The following is a 25,102-nucleotide window of genomic DNA, read 5'->3' as shown; positions in this document are numbered from 1 at the left end:
AGACAGTCCTGGGACCGCTCTGAGGTTTAAAAAAGAAGTAAGCAATTAGAAAAATGTTTTACAAAATTTAAATGTAATCATTTTCATAAAGTCTGTCATTAGACCAAGGTTTTCATTCTTCTTTTGTGGCCATGTTAATCTTCAGCAGCTCCACATGTGTAAACACGGGCTAGTCACATAAACCAGCTTGTGCACAAAAGCAGACAGGGTTAAGACAGGATGAAACACCATGAAATGAAAGATAAGACACTTGTTGTGTTTCTCATCAAGTTTCCACTAAATTGCATTAATCATTAGTTATCCACGACTCCAACATTTGTTTCCATGCAGGGTGGGCCTTCCGCAACACAAACGTGTTCTGCTGGATTCAGGTCAGGTGACATACATGGCAAATTGACTTTTACCTTCCCTGCCAAGGCTCTGTAGTCTGAGAGACATGATGTCATTTTCAAATGCCATCTATTTAGCACTTTTTCATACTTTACTCATGCAGCACCATATTATCACACATCTCTCTGTTTCACTGTTGGGACTATGCATATGGTCCTCATGGCCGACTTTAAAAGAAACATAATGGTCATATCTGAATCAAGCAAATTTATCACTATATCATCTGAGCCAAGAACGTACTCATCAGCGACCTTTACATTCATGCAATTCAGAAAAGTTTAATCTCGTGCTGTTGTTATAAAAAGCAAGCAAGGGTTTTGTCTCTCTTGAATGGCATCCAAAGGGGTCAGAGTTTCAACTGTTTGAGCTGTCACAGAAAGTCACATTTCAACTGATAACCTATATGCTAGGTCTGAACCACTAGCACGGCTAAATTGTGCAAGACAACCACTCACCGTCTGTGGCATCTTTTCAGGGGGACAGGTTCTCTGGTTATACCTCCTGATTACTGTTACAACTGTACAGTCAGGAACTTAATTTTAGTTGGTTAATAATCGCACTGTATCCTTTTCCATCTTTGTGTCACACTTTTCAATTGATTGGGCAATTGTTTTCCATGGGGAGCCTGGATGGTAATATGCTCAGAAACTCAGAAGTATGGAAAGCCATTTTATAAAGTAACATGTATTTCAGAAGGCCTCTGTAGATACTTTCTCAAGTAAAACATTTTCTCAGAGTGGTTCTTGAACGCAGCACCATGCTCGCCTCACAAGTGGTCCTATCAGAATTCTGCATGCCTGGGCGCGTGTGGTTCTCGCGCGTGAGGGTAGGAGTAAAGACTTTTGACGCTTGAACGAAGCGACTAGCGAAAATTCCGCTCGTCTTGAGGTAAGACAGTTGAAACGTCAAATACGCTCAGATATTTAATCAGCGCCAGTATTTGCTGCATAATCGGGTGATAAGTCATTACATTTATGGGTTATTCAACTGACCGCTGGTCAATTGTCCTCACTACAGTTTGATTTGTCTCTGGTGCTTTTATAGACCCGCGAGCTAACGGTAGCTAAATTGTATTAGCTTTCACGACGGCCGGCTAGTAAGTAAATGACGGTTAACCGTCAGTTCCAACTAGCCACTAACTGAAAGTGCGTTATTCTAGAGTTTTTGTATCACAATCGTCTTTTTTCATTTAGAATTGAGAGCGTTAAGGTTCTAACCAGTTTATTATTGTTGTTTGCTAAAGCATTGTCCATAGCACGCTGCCTCGTAGTTTCTTGCTAACAAGCTATCTAGCCCGGATAACTGCTGTCAGATCATTGGCACCGCCCATACCAGTTAAGCGATTAAAAGTAAGTGCTTGCTGGTCAGTTGATGAGAGCGTGTATATTCGTTTGATATTATCCAGAGGTCTAGTGTAACTGTCACGGCCATCAGTGTGCGCTTTTCAAATTTTAAAAGGATGGATGCTAACTGGTTGTCTTAGCTTAGCCCAGCTGCCATTATCATGTCAATGCGTCATCGGCCTGCGCTTGCTCAACGCTAGTGTTGCTTGAAATTAGGCGAACATGGCTCAGCTGTTCTCCCTGTCAGCGTTTGTCTCTTGGACGATTTTTATTTATTTTTTTCCCCACTAAAGCTCTATTTTTTTCAACATATGAATATGTCTAACTTGCAAGAGAGGTTAAAGGTAAACCGAAGATTTGCCGATTAAACGGCGACGAAACTATTTTTTCTACCATCACTTTGTTGCTATTTCACTCTGCTAGATATTACCATTGCATCTCATAATGACTTGGGCTAATAGAACTGATGTTCTTCCTTTCAGAGGAAGGCGCTGATATTTGGTCATCATGGATGCCAATAAAGGTAAGGCTTGCTACATAAAAGTGCTCATAGAAGTGGAAAAGTCTTGTTTCCCATACTTTGACTTTGTTAGTTGGAGAATGTTTATATGCAGGTAACAAATACAAATATGTATTTAAAATGTTGAATATGAGTTTAGAAATAAGCATTTAATCAGTGATCTCTTACACTTAAGACATGCGAGGATGTGACGATTGCAGTTTTAATTTTTTAGTTTTCTTTTTAAACGTCTGACCTGCTGATTTTTTTTTTTTTTTTTAACTATAATTCATAGGATGCGTATTGTTTTGGGTTTTTATCAACTATAATTCAGTCCCCTAATCATATTTGCATTATAAGATACTTTCAGTATCTCTGCAACTGAACAGAGTGACTGCGGTTTATCTTACTCATGCACATTTTAAACCAGAACTTCTGGTTGCTTTGCTCAAACTCTGTTGTGTAGAAATTGTTATCTGTGAAGTGTTAGGTATGGGTTGTTTTCATGAGGTAGTGATTCACTGGCAGACTGACAGGTTTTAAGGGAAGTTTTTGTCTTTAAGGGTTTTGCTTACATGTTATTGATCTGGGTGAATAAAATTTGTGAAGATGGTACAGACACTGCATGTAATGTTACAGGAAGCCTGGTCGGTATTTTGTGCTGGCTCTCTGTACATACAGTCTTCTCGTGAGGTTGATCGAAAGTAAGTCACAGCTAATCGGTCTGAAAACCAATTTCAGTCACCAGCCAATAAGTTTTGCACCTTTTAAGTGTTCAGTGAGCTGAGTTTATTGATACCGTAACTATTAACGATGAAAGAAAAGACCCATTAAATAAGGACTAAACGTGAAACTAACGTGAATAAAACGTGTGTTTTGATTGATATTCTACTGACACCTAAATTTATATTCTTTCTTGCCTTTCCAGGTAAAGGGGAACAAGTGATGCCAAACCCAGGTGGACCGATAGATAAACCTGTCAGCTTCCAGTTCTTGGAAAGGTCAGTGCAGATGATTGTCTTTCAGTTTTTAGGGATTTAGTTCTATTATACAGGTGACTTTAGATAATATTCACAAACAAATATCAGGAAAATTAACTTTTAATCTTGTGAAAATCTCCTTTAGTGCCCTAGACTCCTAGGTTGAACACTCACAACTGCAGTCTCCCTTTGTTTGTTGGGGGATATAGTTTTACCCTCTAAAATATTGATCATAATCTCTTCTTCTTTTTTTAAATCACGCAAGTTGTCATGCTTTTTTTCTTTCCTTCTCACATAGTATGCTCCCCAAAGCAGTGAAGAGACGAGTGCATGCCTTGAAAAGGCTACAGGTGCAATGTGCTAACATAGAAGCTAAATTCTATGAGGAGGTTCATGAGCTTGAGAGAAAGTATGCTGCCCTTTATCAGCCACTATTTGACAAGGTAAAGTAAATAGTGCTTTTTCTTAACCTTGTTTAACATATGTGCATTACTGACATTTAATGCAAAGAGTGCAGATTTAGCATTATTGTTCCTTGCACTTAAGGAATTTTAAGTTTCACTGTCTGACCTGAAGTCAGAGAGGGCGCATCCTGGGTGCTAGATTGAAAACTGCCACAACGAGTAGTCGACTGTGCTTTTGACAGTCGAGGCTATTTCCAGAGATAGTGACAAGAGCTGTGCCATTCTTAAACACACTGAAGAGTGACAGCTGTAATCCTTCTGCAGCTGTCTGTACTGTGTTCATGTCACGTGTGTGTGTGAGAGCGTCTCTCCTAAATGACAAGCGTGCATGCTTGCTTGAAATAATTCTTCCTGACTAAATTGACTCTTGGCCACATAGAGATCAATTGCCTGCATTTAAATCACCCACTAAAATGATTACGTTTATTGTTTTATTAGTAATTGATTAATGATTATTAAATGTTTTGTCTGCTGTCACAGAGACGAGATATTGTCACAGGAGCAGTGGAACCCACAGATGAGGAGTGTGAATGGCACAGTGACAGAGATGAAGAGGAGGAGCTTGCTGTAAGTGCAGCTTAGATTTGATTTAATATCTAGATGTTATTAAAGGAGAACTGCGGTATTTTCAACATTAAGCCTCTTTTCTGAGTCGTCTGCAATGTTTTAGAACCCCCCTCACCGCTTTTTTGATGTTTACTGCTGTCTCCGGTATTTGCCTAATTTTGATTCTTCTCAACCTGCTTCAGAATGGCAAGTACGGTGCATGTCCTAAAAGGTCCGTAAAAGCACCATAAACGTCCGTTTTCAAAATCATCAACTCACCGGAGTGGTTACTGGTGTGCACTGGTAATCCATATCAAATTTCGTTGCGAAAAGTTGCTTCTGTCGTGTTTTATTTGGCAGCTCGTTCATGCTCGAACTATTTTCTTAGCGGTGGCGGAGTAATATCAACGAACATCCAGTACAAAATGTCAAATAAAACACGACAGAAGCAACTTTTCGCAACGAAATTTGATATGGATTACCAGTGCACACCAGTAACCACTCCGGTGAGTTGATGATTTTGAAAACGGACGTTTATGGTGCTTTTACGGACCTTTTAGGACATGCACCATACTTGCCATTCTGAAGCAGGTTGAGAAGAATCAAAATTAGGCAAATACCGGAGACAGCAGTAAACATCAAAAAAGCCGAGAGGGGGGTTCTAAAACATTGCAGACGACTCATAAAAGAGGCTTAATGTTGAAAATACCGCAGTTCTCCTTTAAGAGCGTGCTGAAACTGGAATTATTAGAATAAAGTATTGAGTAGTTGGTGGACCGTGCTACTGGCCTCTCAGTATCTTGTAACCCCTTATTGTAGTTATAACACATTGATTAAATTATTGCAGAGTAAGTTTTGCACGTGCCCTCTGACTTTTGTAATAAGTCACTTTTTCTTGTATTTAATTATACTTTTGTACTACAAAAACGTTATTTCCATGATTAATATTTTCAGAAAAAAATTGCATAACAAAATGATTGTGGGAAATTGATTTTTCAAGTGAAAAACAAGTACTAAAACACTGTTTAGTTGTTTAGTTTAACTGACTCGTTTTGCTGTGATCTTGTATTTGCTCTAAGACCCTTTCAGACATGCACCGTTTTGTGTTCAACTGATAGAAACTGAATGTGTCAGTGTGACGTCTGAATGAGCACCTTGGAGCTTTTTTGTTGGAACGAATTGTAACAGAAGTCATATTAGGATATAAGCTTGATCTGCATGTAGCCACAGTAATGTATAGACACACACAGTAGCAGTGTGTTTCAACTCGACACTTGATCTGCTTTTCAGAGGAATCACATGTGTTGTGTTGTTACTCTCCAAACTTTTCTTACTAGTGCTCTGTTGCAAGTGTTTTCCAAGTAGCCGTTATTCGAGTTAAAAATTAAGCCGATTACTGTTAAAGCAATTAAACCTGTACAAGTTAGAAGCCAGTTTGGCTTCTCTTTAGCTTAACTGTGAACAGTTGTGCACTGTTCTGTTAAACATACTGGAGGTGCATAGATCAGCTGGAAATATTGATTTGCTTCATGTTTAACATGAGCACACAGTGTCATTGACATGCTAATGTCCCTGTTTATGGTATGCATATGACAATGTTGTAAAAGTTTTTTGTAATTAGGAGTTGTGTGTTGATATGATCTCCCGAGTCACAGGAATGACAAATATTGCATGATCACCATGGCTCTCTCCCACTAAATGCTGCTGCTTCAACATATTGACATCTTACATAACTTGTGTTTTGAAAAGGCTTCGGAGAGACATGGTTATCTTGGAAAAATAGGAAACTGAGTTATCCACTGAGTAAAGATGATTGCTCTGCTTGCTGCTAATAGGAGGAGGTTAAGGAAAAAGCTGCTATTGAGGATGCAAAGAAGGAGGAAGCTACGCCAGAAGAAGACCCTAAGGGCATCCTTGAGTTCTGGCTCACCATTTTTAAGAGCGTGGACATGCTCAGTGATATGTTACAGGTACACTTCAATGATTTGTTCCCAACTCATAATATCTTGCCAAATTTCCTGACATTGCCTGTGGTCTCTGACCTGAATCTTCATTTCTTATTAGGAACACGATGAGCCCATCTTAAAGCACCTGAAAGATATCCAAGTCAAGTTTTCTGAGCCCGGACAGCCAATGGTCAGTGTTGACATCATGAACATATTCATAATCTAAATACTTTTAAAACACTGGGTTAATTTTCTATTTTTGGTCTTTCGCCCAGAGTTTCACATTAGAGTTCCACTTTGAGTCCAACGGCTACTTCAACAATGCAGTTCTCACTAAAGTCTACAAGATGAAGTCAGAGCCTGATGCCTCAGATCCTTTCTCATTTGAGGGTCCAGAGATCATTGACTGTGAAGGGTGAGTACCAAAGAAAACCAACATGCTTGTCTAACTGGTTTTGATATGTTTTAAGTAAGAAATAGAAACTGTGTTTGTTTTCTTATCTCCTTCTATATTAATGTTTTCTGACTTTGCAAACCACATATCAGACTCATTTTGAAACTTCCTCTTGATGTTTATTACCTTTTTTGCATCCTTTCTCTCTGCTTCATCTCACATTTTGAACACTTCGTCTCTAGTTGTCAGATAGATTGGCACAAGGGGAAGGATGTGACAGTGAAAACTATTAAGAAGAAGCAGAAGCATAAAGGCCGTGGCACCGTCCGCACCGTTACCAAACAGGTCCCCAACGACTCTTTCTTCAACTTCTTTAACCCTATCAAAGGTGAGAAACCCATACTTTGAATAGATAAATACACACAAAATGTGATGGATTTCTTTGGAGTTCAGTACGTAGCTTTTCTACGCAGTTATGAAGTATAGAAAACCTTTATACAGCTTTAAACAAAAGAGCTGTTTAGTGTTGGCTCTTTTACATCTGTTTGCTTCCACATGACTGTGTGTACTGAGTTGTAAGGTTGTTACCTGTCTAGTTGAAGGTCTGTGGTGATAGTTGTGCACAGTCCGATATCAACACCCACCAACCAACTGTAACCTGGTCCAAGCTCAAATGTGAAACAGTCTATACATACACATAAGTTTGTGGAGCATGTTGAAAGCGAATAGTGAGAATTAAGCTGCATTTAAGTTGGTTAACATGACAAAGAATTTAACAGGCTTACACAATCTTTAATCTATGATTACATTTACTGGAAAGACTTGTTATATTAAGATGTCCGGATCAAGTAGTAAAGTTAAAGAGACAGGTGTGGCAGTTATTGTGTCTCTCTTAGGGGAAATGGCTTTGACTTATCCAAAAACTGTAGGTCTAAATCTGCTTAGTCGCTCACAGAAGAGGGCAGAAACCTAAACGCTGCTATAGCTTTATGAAGGAGACCGGTTATATGAAGCAACAATAAACTATAATTGATATAGATAGAATTGTATCATTTCATGTCTAACTTAAATTTTTAATTATGTACCTTTTAAGTGTCAGTATACATCCAGCTTGCATCTTGCAAAGTAGAAACCAAGGAAATTCAAACCATAACTCTGTTCTGTGGATACACCCAAAGTCTTTCCTGAAATTTTGAGTCACTCAAAGCTACAATAAGTAAATCCACATGCATGTTGTTTGGTTTTGGTCACAAGTCGGATCATCTCAACAGCAGGTGGCACCAGACTCTTACTATGTTTACGTCTAGATAGCGCAGGAGAGGTCAGTATTTCTGTTGCCCACAGAAACTGGACTTTGTAAACAAGCTCAGCTTTGGAACTTTTACCTCAGCTGGTGTTACCCTCATTTTCCACTGTGGAGACTGTTTTGTTATCAATAAACAGTGAGTCAGTAACTGTCCTAAAATGTGGGCAAAAGATGAATGAGAACAGTTACAAGCATAGTATTTGAAACATTTTCAATAATGTTTAATTCAATTTTTATTAATTAAAAGTAAGTGAGATTAGTGTGAAAACCTTTGCTCCACTAAGTAAGTGTTGGGTGAATAAAGTCATACATCTAGAAATGAATAATTCCTCCTTAAAGAATCATCATTTGGGTAGAATACACCGTAACGGGTTGAGTGTATCATCCCTCTTGTATAGTTACGCAGCCTGACAGACTTGCCTGGACCTTGTGAGAAGTAAATGTTGGTCTGACTGGTTAAGTCTTAATCTTGGTGTGGGACCGGGGAATAGAAATACCTCATTATCAGGTGTGTTCAGGTCTTCAGTCATTGATCACATGATGACACACAAAGATAGCATATGACTCAACTGCTGTATAAAGATTTATTGTGCATGTCTGTGTTGGATTGGAGAGGAGTTGAACAGAAAATACTTGAGCTTTACATAATGTAAGTTACTATTCACCCTTTGCCAACTGCATGCAATGTTACTGACTTTGGATCTTGCAAAAATGTTAGCTTCCTACTGAGCCGAAGGATCCTGAGAGCCAAGTAGACAATTGCCCGTATTATACCCAGTTAATGGCCTCTGCAGTGTCCTTAATTTGGAATTAATGGACTCTGCAACGGCAGCCAAGCTCCACATCATCCATTTATTTCTTAAAGGACACCCTGCTAGACATTGTTGCATTCTTATATTAGCTTACAGTGTTACTGTTGGTATTCAATTAAAGTTACTTAAGTTATAAAGTGTAATGCATCTGTTATCAGATGTTATTTTTGGCAGTTAAACTGTCATCCTGTTAAAACACAACAATAATGCACGAGCAGCCCTCATTAACATGACGAATCAGCACCATTCAAGCAGGTCTTCAAATGTTTCCTGATTGGAGAACCAGATGAAATGCTGGTGCACAGACTGTAGAGTGTGTGTTTACATGGTTTCAAAGGGACCTCAGCAGTTTCCTCTAACACGGTATTGTTGAAAGAAGAGGAAAGGTTGGATGATCTCACCTTTAGTCAGTCTTTTGTCAGGAAGCGCAGCTGTTTGTTGATGGTCTGTCACTTCCTGAGGATGATGACCTTGTGATGTCATTGAGGAGAGGAAATAGCTGGATTTTCAGATGGTGAATTACAGCCAATCTAGAAGTTGTTCTGAGAATCTGATCTTTTTCTTTTAAACTGATTGTTTTGAAGCAAATATGTTCCTCAAAATCCTCTTCTCATTGTGCCTTTAAATGCTCTCTGATGATTAAACTGTGTATGTCCTGTACCTTTCAGCTCCACCAGATGGAGAAATGGTGAGTAAATAGTCTTATTCTTCATGAAATGATTGTTGCATCTTTAATTATGTTAATTTGGTCCTGTTGGTTGCTACGGTAAAACGGTACTCTTTGTGTTCTTGTTTTACAGGACGAAGACTCCGAGTTCACCCTAGCCACAGACTTTGAGATTGGTCATTTCTTCCGTGAGAGAATAGTTCCCAGAGCAGTGCTGTATTTCACTGGAGAGGCCCTGGAAGATGATGAGAGCGTAAGTGCTGTTCCTTAAACGCACAGACGCGTATGTGGAGAAGCTCCAATACACAAGTTGCAACACGCGAGGCGTGCAGATAGACCGAGGATGCAAAAGTTGCGCTTATTGTGACTGTTGGGTATGTTTTCACTTTTTTCACTTTTTTTTTTTTTTGCAGTTTGAAGAGGAAGAACTGGAGGAGGGAGATGAAGAGGTTGGTCATTTTCAACTATAATAAGCTGTATTACATCTGAACTAACTGACATCTTTTCTTCCCACTCGGTGATGGGGTGTGCAGCTGCATCACCCTACACCTCTCTGCCAAGCCTTGTTGGTTTTAGTCTAAATCTGTCTTTAAATGAGGGTTTCTTATGTTTTATACACTAATATTATTTCTATGTCTCAGGAACAAGATGAGGAAGGTGATGAAGATGACGATGAGGGAGACTTTGACCCCAAGGTCAGTTTGCCTTCTGTCTTTTTTCTATCTGTCGAAAATGTAAATCTTTGGAAAAATCCAGATGTTTGGACACCTTTCTCAGAAGTACTGTCTGAATTGTTATTATTATTATTGATTGAACCATTGGGTCCAGTGTATCCTGAAAAACCCACCAAATGAACCACATATCAATTCACCACCAAAAAGATAAGATGATTGTTGACCGTGAGCAAAATTAAGAGCCTTTATAATACAGTTGTCTATTTTTATACTTGTAGACAAATATGGCTGGGCGTGTTGCTATATATTTTATTTCTAAACTAAGAATGAAGCCGGACAGAACCGTTTATATTGATATAATGTGACTCCATCTCTTCCCCCTTTAAAACGTTTGCCTGTGTGTGTTTCTCCTGCTTCTGACCCGCGGTGCTGCCCCACCCTCACATTCTCCTCTATGTTTGATTGAAACTGAGCTGCGTTTGTTTGCAATGTCTCCTCAAAGGTGCCAACTTGGCGACTTTGCTTTTCAAAACAGCAACCACCCTTACATGCAGAGACATCTTGGGCTCATGGTGACTAAATTCCATGGAAGGTGTAACCAGTGCGGCCTCGTGGATGCGCACACTAACGTGGGCATGTGCTGTTATCTGTCTCTGCCCGACACAGCTTTGCACGGCAGGAGAGGAAAACCTGTGCGTGTTTTTAATTTTAGATAAATAAACTTGATGATCTGTGAACCCTGCTTCTGACATGATTTGTCTGGCATAGAGTTAAAACTGATCATTTAGACTTTCAGCCTAGAAATGCGAGGATATAAGTTGTGGTTCATGTCGTCCAACCCTGCTGGTAAGAAACGTGTGGTTGTTGCCTCACAGCGTCTACACCAAAGTAATTAGACAAACACGGAGGAGCTTCATAGTGGTATTCTCACCCTTAACCCTTTACATCATGCAACCCGTGGGTTCGGTCTGTCAACCCTGAAGCAATATGAGCGCTTAGGGGTGCGCGATCTGACGATATAAAATCGTGACTGGCGAGGAAGAGTGGAGAATCGCAGGCGATCTACCAAATTAGAGAAACCGTATAGATCGCCTTTGCCAATCAGCGCAATGATTTTTTTTTTTTTTTTTTTTTTTTTTTTTTTTTTTTTTAATGCTGGTGTATGGTGTGTGTCCCCGTTAAAAGACACGGATACAGATGTCCAGTTTGTGGTGGATTTATTTGGCTGTGGTTCTTCTGGCATTTACACACAATAAACCCAGGGTGTACAGGCTAATGTTAGGTGAAAACAGCAAAGGGAAAATTACAAGCTGTTCACTGCTGCATCGGGAGGAGAAACGAAACTTTACAGTGACATCGTCTCACGCACAGGTGCGGTACATTCAGGAACATCGGAACGTCTATGGTGCGTTCACGAACGTTGGACGTATGAAAACTCACCGTAAAACACAATATAAACTAGAAATGCACTCAGAGTGCAGACCTCCGCCAGGTCGCGCCACCTTGTGGCAGGTCGCAAGATTGCAGCACGAACAGACGAACAACCAACAGACTCGGGCGATCACATAACCTCCTTGGCGGAGGTAATTAATGTATTTAACTGAAAATAACCAAACAACATGGGCTTTCTAACAGGTGGAGTCAAGTCGTCATCAGTGGTTCGTTTTTCTAGTTCCGGTTGCTTCACTCTCACTGTGTCAGATGTCATTAATTAGATCATTATTTTTCATCTTGAATTGGCTTACAGTTGAATTACAATGTGTTGATTGCCAAATTCTTTCTTTTACTCCTTAGCTCTTCTGTGGTTCAGCATGTCGACTTAACTCTACTGTAATTGGTCTTTCTTTCTTTTTTTTTGGATGGAAGATCGTGATAAAAAATCGAAATCGTGATTTTATGCAAAAAAATCGTGATACAACATTTTTTCCATATCGCCCACCCCTATGAGCGCTCCATAAATAGATTTTCAAATAATTCTCATTTAATTTCTTCTAGAGGCTGAGAAATAAAAGGTTTTTATTAAAAAAGATTGAGATTTTCTGAAAAGGTGTTCGAAGGCCTTTTGAAAAGCTGAAGATGTCAGTAACAGTGTGAACATCAGGTCACATGATCTGAAGCGCTGCACCGCAATTAACCTTGGAAAATCATAGATGGTTTGATTAAAGTTGGCTGTTTTTTCCATTTCATCTAAAATGCTTCAGGAGTCGTGTTCATGTCGCCTCTTTCTTATTTAGACTTTCTCAGTTATTTTGCTCACTTCCTCTGCTCTCACTTTCCCAGCTTAATGCCAGGCAGGGTGATATCTATTTATACACTATACCAGTCTGACAATGAGTTGGGCATAATGGACTGTTGTAAGTATTTATTCGGGATTAACCAACAATGCCGCTTTGTCTGAGTGAGCTTCTTTAGTAGCTAGTTGTGATGAGCTCTTCCTGTTGTCATCCATTACTGATTTATTTATTTATTTTTTGCTCCCAGGATTTCAGGGTGCTTATTCATCTAGTTCAGCAATGTTTGTGTGCTCTCTCTCATCTCTGAATGTGACGATTAAACCTGTTCATACTGTTGTCTCTCCCTCCCCTGGATTTCCCCTTCATTACAGGCATAATCAAACATTCTCACCCCATGCATTTCTAGGTAAGGGAGAAGTAAGGATGGCGTTCCACATTCATTACACACTCTAGTAGTGACTTAATCATTCTTGCTATCTTTCTCCTTCATTACATCTTTGATTTTTTTTTTTTTCCCACTAGTTTGAGGTATTTTTACCCCTCTCACATCTTGGGTAGATGACTTACGCTATTTCAGTCCTGTCTATTTTTTCCATCTACATATATATTCCCGCTCTAGTCCCATCCCAGGTTTATAACATTGGTTCCCTCTGCTACACCAAACCAGGTGCTTTCACTCTCTTGCACTTGCTTTCTCTTTAGCTTTACTAGTTGCTATTTGAGACTCAATGGCTTCATCAGCTTTTTGTCTAATCAGGTTTTCTCTCCATGTTTTCTTTGCAGAAAGAACAGCCTCAGCCTGCAGAATGTAAGCAGCAGTAACCGTGCTGATCAAGGGAGGGGGAGACCTACTGTCCTTCAAATCTGTTCGGCCAATCCACAATACCTCCTACTCTTGCAGGCTCCGCCCTTTTACAAACTCTCATCTAAACGCAATAGAACGCAAATCAGACTGCGTTTTTAATATGTGCATGACTTCCTTTTCTTCTGTCTTGCGCCCATCTCACCTACTTTTTTTTTTTTCCTTTTTTTTTTTTTTTTTTTTTGGCTTCATTCGAACTCAAAACAGGAATTGACTTGAATCTTAATTAAATGACCATGTTATCACATAGGGACAGTCTTCTCTGGTAAGGTAGGTACTGCCAAACTCAGAATATCGTTATCTGGACAAAGATAGGAAAGGAACAGATCCCAACTTTACTTTTCAAGGAAATAAGTCAGTTACTCAGGGTTTTTTAATGCCAACAAGCTAAATGAGTTTACTAGGAAACTGCTGAACAAGTTTGACATAATCATTCTCTGGGGTTGTGTTTTTCTTTCGTTATGGTGTGTTTTTTCTTTTTGTTCTTTTTAATGAGACATACAATGTATCATTTTGAATTTAATTTACTTTTTTTTTTTATGTTCATTGTTCTGTCATTGGCCTATTTATTTTGGTGTCATGCAGCTGTATGAATCGTTGCATTTTGGGGAATGCTTTAAGGCCTGGCTGCAGTTATAGGCTCTTTCCCATTGGCTAAAGAAAATCCTCATTGGGCTTCCCAGATCAATAAGACGTGAATACTGCCAAGTCATGTTTTTACCATCAAAATACATTTAAAGACTGATGGTTTGTTTTCTGCATATATATTGCTCACTCCTGCCCAGATTTATGGGATTTATTTAAACTGAGCACTTGAGTGGACACACTTAATTAAAACCATGACAGGCATGTGGGAATACCTCTACAACTGTCATCCATTACTCTTCCCCGTTCGCCCCGTCACCCCTCAAATGCTCTTGGAACTTGTTAGTGTGAAGATATTCGACAAGAACGCATTTCTCCCAATATTTGCTGATTTCAGTCGGTTGGACGTCCCCAGCCCGAGCATCTCCTCTGGTTGAATACTCCCCTCAGTTGTGACAGGGTTCAGCAGACCCAGTGGCAGGATTCTCTACATTTTGATTGTCTATCACTTCTTCTATGTATGTAGTTCTTAACAAATGTCATTGAAAGTCAGTGATGGGACTGGGTGAAGGAAGTTTGGATCAAATGTAAATTCTATTGCCAAAAAGCCAAAATTAAATATGCGCCGTCCTTTTATAAAATGATTTGCCAATTGTCATTAACACAATGTAATCTAATTCAGCATTTAAAGTTGTTTAAGCATATATAAATATTTCTGTTATTGTCTAATGTTTCAATAGAATGTCAGAGGGAAAACAAGTGGAACAGGGTGCCAATGTATTTTATACACTGCACTTGATTTATTTGGACCCCTTTGTCTGATGACTGGTCATCGATAGCAGTGACAGCAAACTGTACACTCCCCTTCTCTCTTTTTAAAAAGAACGATTGTACATCTTGTTGGACAGATCTCTCTAAGCCACGGTCAACATCCACAAATCTACCACATTGAACCGTGTGCTAGCAATGGCCTTAACTGGTTCTTATTCACAATTTGTTACTTGCGCAATATTTCTTTTCAATTTGTACAGAGTTAGTTAAGATATTCTATTAAAGTTGTGCGACATGGAAATGTGTTCCGGGTCTTCTTTCTGCGAGTCCCACATGAAGATTTAGATTTGCAAGAGGTCATTTATTCGTGGGTCCTACAGCTTGCAGTTCACCTTCTCGTAGGATTTTCAGGTGTATTTGTTTATGTAGGTTTTATTGTAGTGTCACACATATATTTATGTGTATATATATATATATATATATCAGGACCTTTAAAACTACAGTTGCCAAATTAATCAGTCAGAAAAATGTATTGATTCTGTTAGAAAACTGCTCAAATTGGAACTGCACAACTACATGTACATACAAAGGACAATATATTTAAAAACTGACAAAAAGAGAGAATTTCAATAAGAAATGTAACTGTGCACCTGTCTTACTGCGAAGTGTAAAAGTCTGTAAATCGTGTTAATAAAGGCACTCGGCTGCCCTCTGCTCCACTGATGGAACTCCTTCCCCGTGTTAATGACCAGCCCAAGGACACTGCTGTACTGATTTGTGTTCAGATCACTTTCCTTGGGTGACTGCAGATGCTGCCGACACAGCATGGAATGGTCACGCTATGATGTGACTATTAGACATCAGGTGGTGGTTTGCAAATGATTGGCAAGAGCCTGAGGCAAAGCAGTCAGTCGGTCTTAACCTGAGCTGAGCCTTCTCTCCATCACTAACACCACGGTGACATTGTAACAGCGGGCTGGCGGGATTTTTGAGCAGTCTGCGCAGTCTCAAGCAGAAGGTCAAGAATCCTGTCTTGGAGATGGAGAGCAGGCCCACTGAGGTTTTTGCTGAAGGTTTTGGTGGAGCATGGTGACTTTGTATCCTAGCAGCACAGGTTTTCTTCAAAGTGCTGACAGCTGCTTTCTTATCCTGTCACCTCGTCCAGTAGCACTAAGAGTTATGTGCGTTTTTTTTATTCCGTCTTCAATGGAACACAGGTGTCAACGTGAGACGGTGAGAAAACAGGAGTCTGGATTAGATCAAGATAAAGAAGCCCAGAACACCCTCCAAGATATCTGTTAACAACTCAAAAACTGCCAGAGACGGCTTCATGTTCTGTAGCTGTGAGTTCTCGTTTCCTGCTGAGGTCCCTTGCTGTAATTTTGGGTAGTTTGCTTTAAGACCTGTGAACAAAGAGCTATTCATGCCAAAGCTGCTGCGTGGGGTTGAGGATTGCCTCACTGTAACAAGGAGTCCAATTGTGGCTGAAAGCTTGTTTCTGCATTTTAACTAACAAGACCAGGGAAATGGAAATGCACAGTGGAGTCACAGCTCATACTTTAATATTTGTCTGAAATTGCTGTTACCTCTAGGATGTCAGCGTTTAGTAAGAGAGCTCTGAAACACATTATACAGAAGAAATGAAAACTCTCTTCATGGCAGGACTTTTGCCTTTTCCTTAGGCCTTAGTCTAAGATGAATGGCCTGTATGAAAGGAGCAGAAAATGTGTTGATCTCCTGCCATTTAGGGCAACAAACAAAGTGCAGCATCACAAACGTCCACAAAATGAGATGCGGAACTGAGCAGCAAATTTATCAGTGAGATCAGCTCGTCTGGTTCATGCTGAAAGACGAGTGGATGGAGAGAAAAAGAGATCCTACTGTGATGCTTTCTGTTCTGTGCCCTCTGACATCTCTCCACACTCTCCTCTTCAGCTGTTTGATGCTTTATCAAGAGTTCATGGGTGTGTGAACAAAGAGGGTGTTTAACCTAACAAAAACAGAAAAATTCAGTCTTATGAACTCTGAGGGAGATCATCTCCATGTTGTGCACATGCCACCGCAGCAGAACAAAGCAGAGAGGTGGAACAAAGAAGTATTCATACTGCGGGGGTTATCCCTAGATGACACCTCCTGCCACTTTCTCATCCTCATCCAGCCGCAGTGTAAAGGGAGCAGCCTTCCTCCAACCTTCCTCCAAGCTGCAGCTGCACCCACCGACTTACTCTTGGACTCAAGGTGCATTTGGCAGCTATTCTGCATGCGAGCACACAGGAGAGTGTGAACAGGGTTGTCTGTGTGGGGTCCTCTGTGTAGTTTCCCCTCGGTCGGAAGTGATGCGAGCCAGACTGAGTTCCAGAAAGAGAAGGGAATAGAGAGTCGCTTTATGCTGCTGACGCTGGCTTGGTGTTCAGAGCTGAAAGAGCTGAACTGGGAGCCTGATAAAGAGCCCATTACCTCTTAGATCTGATAATGTTACTGGTGGCACCGCACACACCAGCCACAGGCTATCTCATTTGACACATTTTGATCTGTCAGTTCACCGGCTCATATAAACTTACTGTCTTCCTTTTTGCATTCTTTGTCATCCACAGAAACTCCTATTGTGACTAGTGTGTGCAGTAATCGTCCTCACAGGATGAAGCATTGCGACTTTAGTGATCCAGATGCTGGAGCTTGATAGTTCAAGCATGAGACTGATATATGGTTTTGAGTGAAATGACACATGGTTCATTTTCTTTGTCTGTTAGTTGATAGGATCATTCAAAGATACAAACAGAATCTACCAAAAGTGGGTCATGGCCCTACTTCATGTTGTGTTTTGTTGCTTTCTTCAGTAGAACTCTGCTCAGGCAGGCCAGCATCCTTAATGGGTGAAAAGAGCACGGTCGTCTCCAGGAGCGAGACCAAACATGATCATTACCAGCACATTAGACTGGGTTTCACAATCAACCTCTGTGCTTTAATGTTTTATGTGGGAGTTAAGTGATGGAAACTTGGAGGGCTTTGGACAGTTTTTTTGGCTGAAACACAAACTTTTTTTCTTTCCTGGCTTATTCTTAACTGACGTCTGTCCCAGCATGCACTGGATATGTCCAGTCCACCTGATTGGCATGTGGGAGGAAAAGGAGAGTGGCAGAAAAAAAGGTGTAGGCAAGGGATCAAACCCAAACTGACCACTAAATCACCATTTCAGTAAAACTCCTTGGAAGTACACAAAGACAGATCAGTTTCTTTGGAAATAGGATAAAAAAAAAATCAAAAACTTTTGCACAATCTCTTACATTAAAAGCACACTTTGTTCTCTTCTGTCAAGCCATGTGTGTTTGGAAACAATGGCCCTATAACCACACTAATCTCATTTGATGTAAAGCATTATCACCAGTTTCTTTTCTGCTTGGTATGTCTGGGAAAGCGGGTGTCACACCCAGCATAGCAATACTGCAGCACACCTCTGTCTGAATTCATGAATGGACTGAAGAATGAGCGGGGAGCTAGGTGTGGCATGGTTTGAATCACGCTACTTCACTTCCGACCTCTGATAAAGTCAGACTGCATGAACAGGTTTCAAGTTACATAAGGTGAGCAAGCCTGGTTTGAATACATGTAAATTTTACAGGCTGCATGATGGTTTGTTCAGAGATAGCATCTATGTGTGTTGCTATGTTTATGTTGTGTGTTGCTTCACTCGTTTCTGGAAAAGCAATTAAAAGTTTTGCTTTCTGGAGAAGTATTAATTGAAAGAATTTGCAGACTTGGATTTGATTGATGAAATCCAGTTACACTTGCTCAGTTTCTGAATTCTCTGACAAATCCATCATCATATCAGTCTTCCTCTCAATTTTCTATAAATGATCTAAGGGGGATTATTTTAATGATTCGCTTCAAGCTTAAACTGTTTCTGCACAATGGGATGGATTAATCATCATCAAGACAAACAGGAGTTGTGGGTCACCTTAAAGAAAACAACAACTGAAATACATAAAGAGACGTTTGGCTTTCAAGTCTCCTCCCTGCACGGATTAGATTCATTCTTTGGAAAGACTCTTGGTTTATTATCTAAGCCTTCATGAGGCTTTGCAGAAGGCATAGATTCCTGGCAGGGAGAGGAATGGCAGACCTACATACCTACCATTCTTTGCAGCTTCACGCTGGCAAGAGTGAGCTCCTGGACTCTGCAAGCAGCTCACTAATCACATCTCATAACTGTCACCCAAGTCATGGCTCATGTGATATGTGAAGGAAATTGAATGCTTGGTTCACACACTATTGTGAAGAAATATGTGTGGAACTTACAGTGAGGTGTGACAGAAAGCTTATTTCATCATGACATTAACTAAATAATTAACGCGGGCGGGAAGCATAAGTTGGGATAGAAGAGATTTCAGTTTAGTCTTCTTCTGTTACTTTACTGGTAATAGATCAAATGTCATCTTAAGGCACTTTGAAGGTGAAGATCTTGCAGTAAGTTTTGTTTCTGGACCTTTGCACAATTCACATATTTGACATAGACATTACCATGCAGACAGCTGGATTCTCACAACATTTGCAAGACTGCCATCTCCCATTCATCCATTTTCCTCTGATTATCCAGAGTCAAGTCAAGGAAGCAACAGGTCAGGGAGGGAAATCTAATCCCTCCTCCTGGGGGATTCTGAGGCATTCCCAAGCCAGAGTAGATATCCAGCGACTTCTAGGTCTGCCCTGAGGCCTCCCCCCAGTTGGATGTGCCTGAAGAAGGCATCCAGGAAGCATTCTCATAGAATGTGAGAACTAACCTTGCCAACTCTACTCCTGGATACACAAGCTCCTTACCCTATCTCTAAGGAATTTTTTTTTCAATCACTACCCAAGTTATGTGACCATAGGTGAGCTTTGGAACATAGATTAAAAATTAAAAGCTTCACTTTTCCGCTCAGCTTCCTCTTCACCACCACCAATCAGAGGAAAGCCGTCATTACTGCTGACAAATCACCTCTCATGTGATTGTGGCCACAGAACAAAAATTTGAAGCACAGCTCTGTCTGACAAACAATCTGGCTCATCAGCACATGCAGAAATGTGTGACAAGTAGCAAAATCCACCTTTGGGTGTATGAGAGATGGTGGTGCAGTAGATCATGGGACTTTTGCCCCAAGACACATTTGATTCTTTCTCTTAAGACTTGCCTTTAACACTGCGAATTGAGTTTTCTTGTGTGACTATTGACACTATTGTTTGTTTTAGTCCAGTTCTCACTTTTTGCTTGGTTCAGTACCAAAACCACTTGTTCAGGGTTAGGAGAAGCTTCTCAACTCTGAGTATTCCTAACAAATTCTGAGTGTCCACTTGTATAAATTGAGATTGGTGGTTTTCAGAGTTGTAAGTACCAAAAATGTTATTCTTTTAGGGCAGAATTCTTCAAAACGACTGGTTGATCATGAAGAATGTGATGCAGATTTCACTTTCGAATCTTTAGCTGCCATCACTCAGTAACAGTTTTTCATGGGACAGTACACACCATGCATGGCAGCAGTTGAGACTGTTTTCCTCGTTCCTCCTGCAGCATTGTCTTTGCTTGCTTTCCTCATCGGCCATTTGTTCTTTTTCCCACGCTGCTAAATGCCAGCATGGCCACAGACACACACACAGGGCTTATCAGAACAATGCCTCAAATAGCTGTAGAGTCTCATCACAAGGGCATGTCACCAAAGCGCAGAAGAGGATGTGTGTGTGTGTGTGTGTGTGTGTGTGTGTTTGCGTGCATGTGTGTGCAGCTGTTACCTGCGGACTCTGCTGGATTTGTCAGCGACCCATCACAGGCCGCACATCCATACTGCTTCCCATTGTTAGGCTGACCATGTATAGTTCACTGTTAGAGCAAGGTTTTCACCAACTATTACCAAGATCATAAACATACACAATGCATATCACATTACTTCATCTTTAGTAGTGTACAGATATATGAAGGAATCTATAAAAGCAAGCGGGGAAAACATCTTTCAAAAACTGAATGTGAGGTTAGATTTATCCTCCTGATCAGTAAGATCAAACACTGAATTACTGTACTCATATATTAACATTGTATGACCTTCAAAATAATGATCTTTTAAAAAATGGGAAACTTGTCAGAAATGTAATCTTCACTGCCAGCAGTAAATTTGCTCTGATGTTCATGTGTCCTGCTGATGAGTCTGAGAGGCTGAATTTTTCATACATTTGAGGAGGTCAGTCCTTTTTCCTCTGTTGCGGAAGGGTGGAGTGCCTCGTAACTTTTACTCATCAATATTTCCCCGGCGGTTTTCTTGGTAATGTTGGCTGATGACAAATTTTTACTCTAGTTGAAAGTGAAAGGATTCATCTCATCCTTAATTAGATCTCTGAAGTTATGTTATGTGTTTCACAATACCTTATTCGACATTCTAAATATGCATTTCTAACATGTACCAGCTCATTTCAAACCCAAATGAACTCAAGGTTCACCAAATGTTGTTTATGGTGATTTACAGTAAACATTTCGCAGTTTCATGTCCCGACATGACTTCCAAACTGGGAATTTCTGGTCCTTCCACCTGCTGTCATGTCACACCCATGTGCTCATGATTTCAAGGCTACATCACAGTGAAGTAAATGTGGTGAAAAAAAAACAACATAGACACACACAAAGTTTCTTTAACCTTCACACTCACTTTTTGTTTCTTTTTTATGCTTGAAACCCTCCTCGGTTGTTGCAGGTGACACATTATCTGACTTCCCCTTCTGTGAGTGTCTGGGAGTTTGTTTTGTCTGTATGGAAACACTGGGAACCTGATTGCAAGGATTTGAACCTGAGGTTGTCACAACACACCTCCAGAGATCCACTGTGCCATCCAATTCCCTCCAGGAATAGTCGTACTTTCCCACAAACCAGAGAAACAGGAAAAGACTAATACATTCCCATTTTATCGCCACTGCAGACTGTGACATGTTGAGCTCATCCAGCGCTGTCTACAACAGCTTTATGCTCATATTTCCCATTACATCCTCCACAACTTGCCAGCTTTTTTTGTCCTTTTTTAAATACCCCACTCCTATTAACAAATAAGATAAATAGTGACCCTTACACACACACACACTCACAGGCTGACACAATATTTTCATCCTGAGCACATGCTCCATGACACAAACCCTGACCCTCCTTTGGCAAGCAAACTCTTCCAAAGTGGTGCTGCAGCAAATGCTGAGTCACTGCCTGGGCATGTCTGCCTGCCTTAACCACAATACTCCTTTAAACAAAAACTCACACACTTCACTTCAAACTCATACTGCCAGGTGCCTTTCACTCAACAGAAGCCAGCAGGCAGTTGAACTCACTGCACACGTGCGCCTTTGTCTTCTTTGAGGTCAGGAGTTTGAATTGACCACCACATCCTGCCCCTGTGTCAACACATATGCAGGGGTAACTTAGCATACTGGGCGTGGAGCTGTTTAAAGTGATTCACCATGGTTTTGTCTTTGGTTCCATTACATCTGTATGTCACATGGTGTTTATATATATGTAGCCTCATATAGGTGGGCCTGGAACTCTGGGCCACACAGAGAGCGGTGGTCACCGAGCTATTTGCAAATTTACTGCAGAGCCGTTGAGAGCTGGTGTGTGTGGCAATGAGGTGCTGATGATTCCACGACATCATGCCTCCTGAGGGGAAAAAATCTCCTTTAAATCTCTTTAAGAGGACACTGACTGACAAGTAGACAGGAAACCGCAAAGTAGGTGCTCTAAGCACCATCAGCACTGTCTACACAGACACACACATTGGTGCGTTTTATCTGAAATGAATACCATGGCAGCAGGGGAAGAGTCGATGACATCTGCCTTCTTACCACCTCTTCATGCTGATTCGCACTGGCTCCAGGAGCTCAGTGATATGCATCCAGTGTTTGCTCCTGTCAGTCTGACATAAGCAGCCGGAACCAAGTGAGTCAGGTGACTGGCGGGGTGACTCTGTGTTCAGGAGCAGTTGAAGGAGTGCAGAGTGCTGAGAGTCATGACGATAAGAAATAAGAGCTCCACCCCAGCAGCAAATTTCAAAGGGCATCAAAGTGGTTTGCTATAGCTTTCATTTTTGTTTCCCCCTCGTTCTGGGTGTATCAATAATCATGGGACACCTGTAAAATCACTTTTACAACTTTTTAAGCCTTTTCTTTGATTCTTGAAACTCAGTGAAACCATCTTTATTTATTCAGCTTATAGTCTTATTCTCAGACCGATAGAGCTTTAAAAAACTCACATTTAAAGACTTGAAATGAGGAGTAGAACAGACTTCAGCCCCATAACTGAATATTTTAATCTAGTACAGTCAGCATATAGTATGATTCTTTCGGGCATGAGTTATTTAAGAGATTTTCAACTGATTATATTTAGGTTTTTTTTTCATCTTTTTATTTTCAGTAATAATGAACATGATGAAAGCTTAACTCTATGTTTTGATTTAGCAGTACTACAGTAACTTGTAGGTTAATGTTGTCAAATGAATACCTGGCCCTACGAACTGACCCATCAACAGTAAGAGAAAACTTTAAGATGATATGAAACTGATTCATCTGGTTTAGTTTGACCTACATTTTCTCTTATTGTTGCTTATTTTTTGTCAAACCAAAATGCTCCACTGCGCATGAAAAACACTTCTGGCCCGCTTCCTGTTACTGCTGAACTACCTGTGTTTCAAACTTGTTAACTCATCCTTTTGTCGTAGGTGCCTAAACAAGTCTGTTGAACTCTTGTATTCTCTGAATGGAAACTGCTTGTGGAATGTCTGGGTACGTTTAGGAGCTTTCGGCATCCACAGACAGGAATAGCAGAGTTTATGTGAAACAACACTGAGCCTAAACACGTTTGGTCTAAGGATTAGCTTTTAAAAGAATATGTTAGGTGGCTTAGTAACTTCTTGGATAAAGGGAATGAATAACCAGCCTGAACTGGAAAAAGACAAATTTGTACATTTTAACTGGGAATTTTAAAATCCCTCTGGAAGTATTACATGTCTCAGTGACTTTTACGCACGCCGCCCAGCTTACTTTGTGCGCACTTCTAGTGATTACCCATTTTATATTGAATCACTTACTGCAGAGTGGACAAATATTTGGACAAACTCCACGGTAGGATGTAGATTACTAATTAACATGTCGGCAGTGTAATTGAGTCCACGTTAGGACTTCCTCCCCCGCCTGCACCACAGCTTCCGCCCACACATAGCCTTGAATTACTCCACTGGCAACTGTTGATGCATTCCCTTACCATCTGACGTCAAGAGGGAAGGGCTGAGGCCAGAGCTGACTATAAAAAACTGTTGCCTTAGTTCATTCACAGACACACTCTGGATTACTACGATTTATCGGAGAAGCTCCTTTCGCGGGCGAAGCAGCAGGAAATCAGGGGGGTTTACAAAACAGCCCGACATAAAAAATGAAAATGTCTGCGGCGGAGATCTGCCAGGTTCTCAAGGAGGGAGAGCTGGAGAAGAGGAGCGACAACCTGCTCCAGTTCTGGAAGAGAAAGACGTGCGTGCTGACCACGGACAGCCTCAACATTTACGCCGACACGCAGAAGCGCTCCAAAGGCAAGGAGCTCAAACTGCAGTCTATCAAGAAGGTGGACTGCGTGGAGCGCACCGGCAAGTTCGTCTATTTCACCATCGTAACTACAGACAATAAAGAGATCGATTTCCGGTGCTCTGGAGAGGAGAACTGCTGGAACGCAGTGATTACCATGGCCCTGATCGATTACCAGAACAGAAAGGCCATCCAGGACTTTAAAACGCGGCAGGACGAGAGCGCGTCGCCCGGACAGCAGGAGAGGCGCATGGCCAGAGCGCCCTGAACCTCTGCGGGGACACTGGCAGTCAACTCCTCCTAATATGGTGAGAGACACACCAGGAACACGACTGAAACTGTATATAAATATAGATATGAGTCATATAAACTAAAATGTGACACAAATCTTTGTGACATTAACCATAAATAACATGTGTTGTGTCTTCTCGTTCAGTGTCATTGGGGACCACTGAAAGAAAATGCGGACCAAAAAGGAAGACGAGGCCATCCGGTCCAGAGATGAAGGACTGTTCGGAACTGAGATCCCGGACTGACGGGACAACTGCCTCAAACCGACAGATACACTATCAGAAGCTCCAAACAGGACTGAACTCTTGAGCTGTCAAAACTATTTCATGTTTGCTCTCCAGGGAGAAATGACTCCCTGAACCAAGATGTTAATTTATTTGTTTCCAGAAAAAGGTGTTACTGGCAAACAGCTTGTGTTGTTTAAATTATTTACTATGTCAATGTGTGTCATGTGTATTTATTTGAATAAATATCTGTTTTTGACATAACATCATCCTCTCTTTCTGCTTTTATTTTTCTAAACTGGCTGTGCCAAATGGTCATCCACGTGCGCTTAGCGTCTGATATCAGCAACTGTATATCTGACACACAGCGACACCTTTCACCAGCAGCATTTCTTAATAAATGCCTGACATGCAACCATAGATAGGGAGTGGACAACAGGAAAGTCCCTTTCCTCTCTGCTGTCAGGTGGAATGTGACTCTTTATTTTCACTGGGTGTGTTTCAGTCTTGAGTCATGACTGATAAGCAGACTCAATCAGCAGCA

At 40.8% G+C, this 25,102-nt stretch overlaps 2 protein-coding genes across 4 annotated transcripts; both read left to right on the top strand.

The window, feature by feature from the left end:
* Positions 1–1,182: 1,182 nt before the first annotated feature.
* nap1l4a (nucleosome assembly protein 1-like 4a) lies at positions 1,183–14,774 on the top strand. Of its 3 annotated transcripts, none has more exons than XM_075469502.1 (15): positions 1,183–1,278; positions 2,216–2,256; positions 3,161–3,233; positions 3,511–3,655; positions 4,157–4,243; positions 6,058–6,192; positions 6,287–6,358; positions 6,444–6,583; positions 6,805–6,950; positions 9,349–9,368; positions 9,481–9,600; positions 9,761–9,796; positions 9,989–10,042; positions 12,627–12,661; positions 13,039–14,774. In XM_075469502.1, the coding sequence occupies exons 2-14, from the start codon at positions 2,241–2,243 to the stop codon at positions 12,630–12,632; spliced, it is 1,050 nt and encodes a 349-aa protein (XP_075325617.1). In that variant the 5' UTR covers positions 1,183–1,278; positions 2,216–2,240; the 3' UTR covers positions 12,633–12,661; positions 13,039–14,774. The 3 variants fall into 3 exon arrangements, with proteins under 3 accessions (XP_075325617.1, XP_075325618.1, XP_075325616.1); XM_075469503.1 differs by having other exon boundaries at positions 12,627–12,672; XM_075469501.1 differs by lacking the exon at positions 12,627–12,661.
* An 8,996-nt stretch (positions 14,775–23,770) lies between these two features.
* phlda2 (pleckstrin homology-like domain, family A, member 2) lies at positions 23,771–24,822 on the top strand. The gene is made up of 2 exons (XM_075470924.1): positions 23,771–24,351; positions 24,480–24,822. Exon 1 carries the CDS (start codon positions 23,898–23,900, stop codon positions 24,309–24,311), a length of 414 nt encoding a protein of 137 aa, XP_075327039.1. The 5' UTR covers positions 23,771–23,897; the 3' UTR covers positions 24,312–24,351; positions 24,480–24,822.
* Positions 24,823–25,102: the final 280 nt, after the last annotated feature.

Source organism: Odontesthes bonariensis, chromosome 7 (genome assembly GCF_027942865.1).
Source record: "Odontesthes bonariensis isolate fOdoBon6 chromosome 7, fOdoBon6.hap1, whole genome shotgun sequence".
Classification (NCBI taxonomy): Eukaryota; Metazoa; Chordata; class Actinopteri; order Atheriniformes; family Atherinopsidae; genus Odontesthes; species Odontesthes bonariensis.
This window is presented reverse-complemented; position numbering and strand designations above follow the sequence as displayed.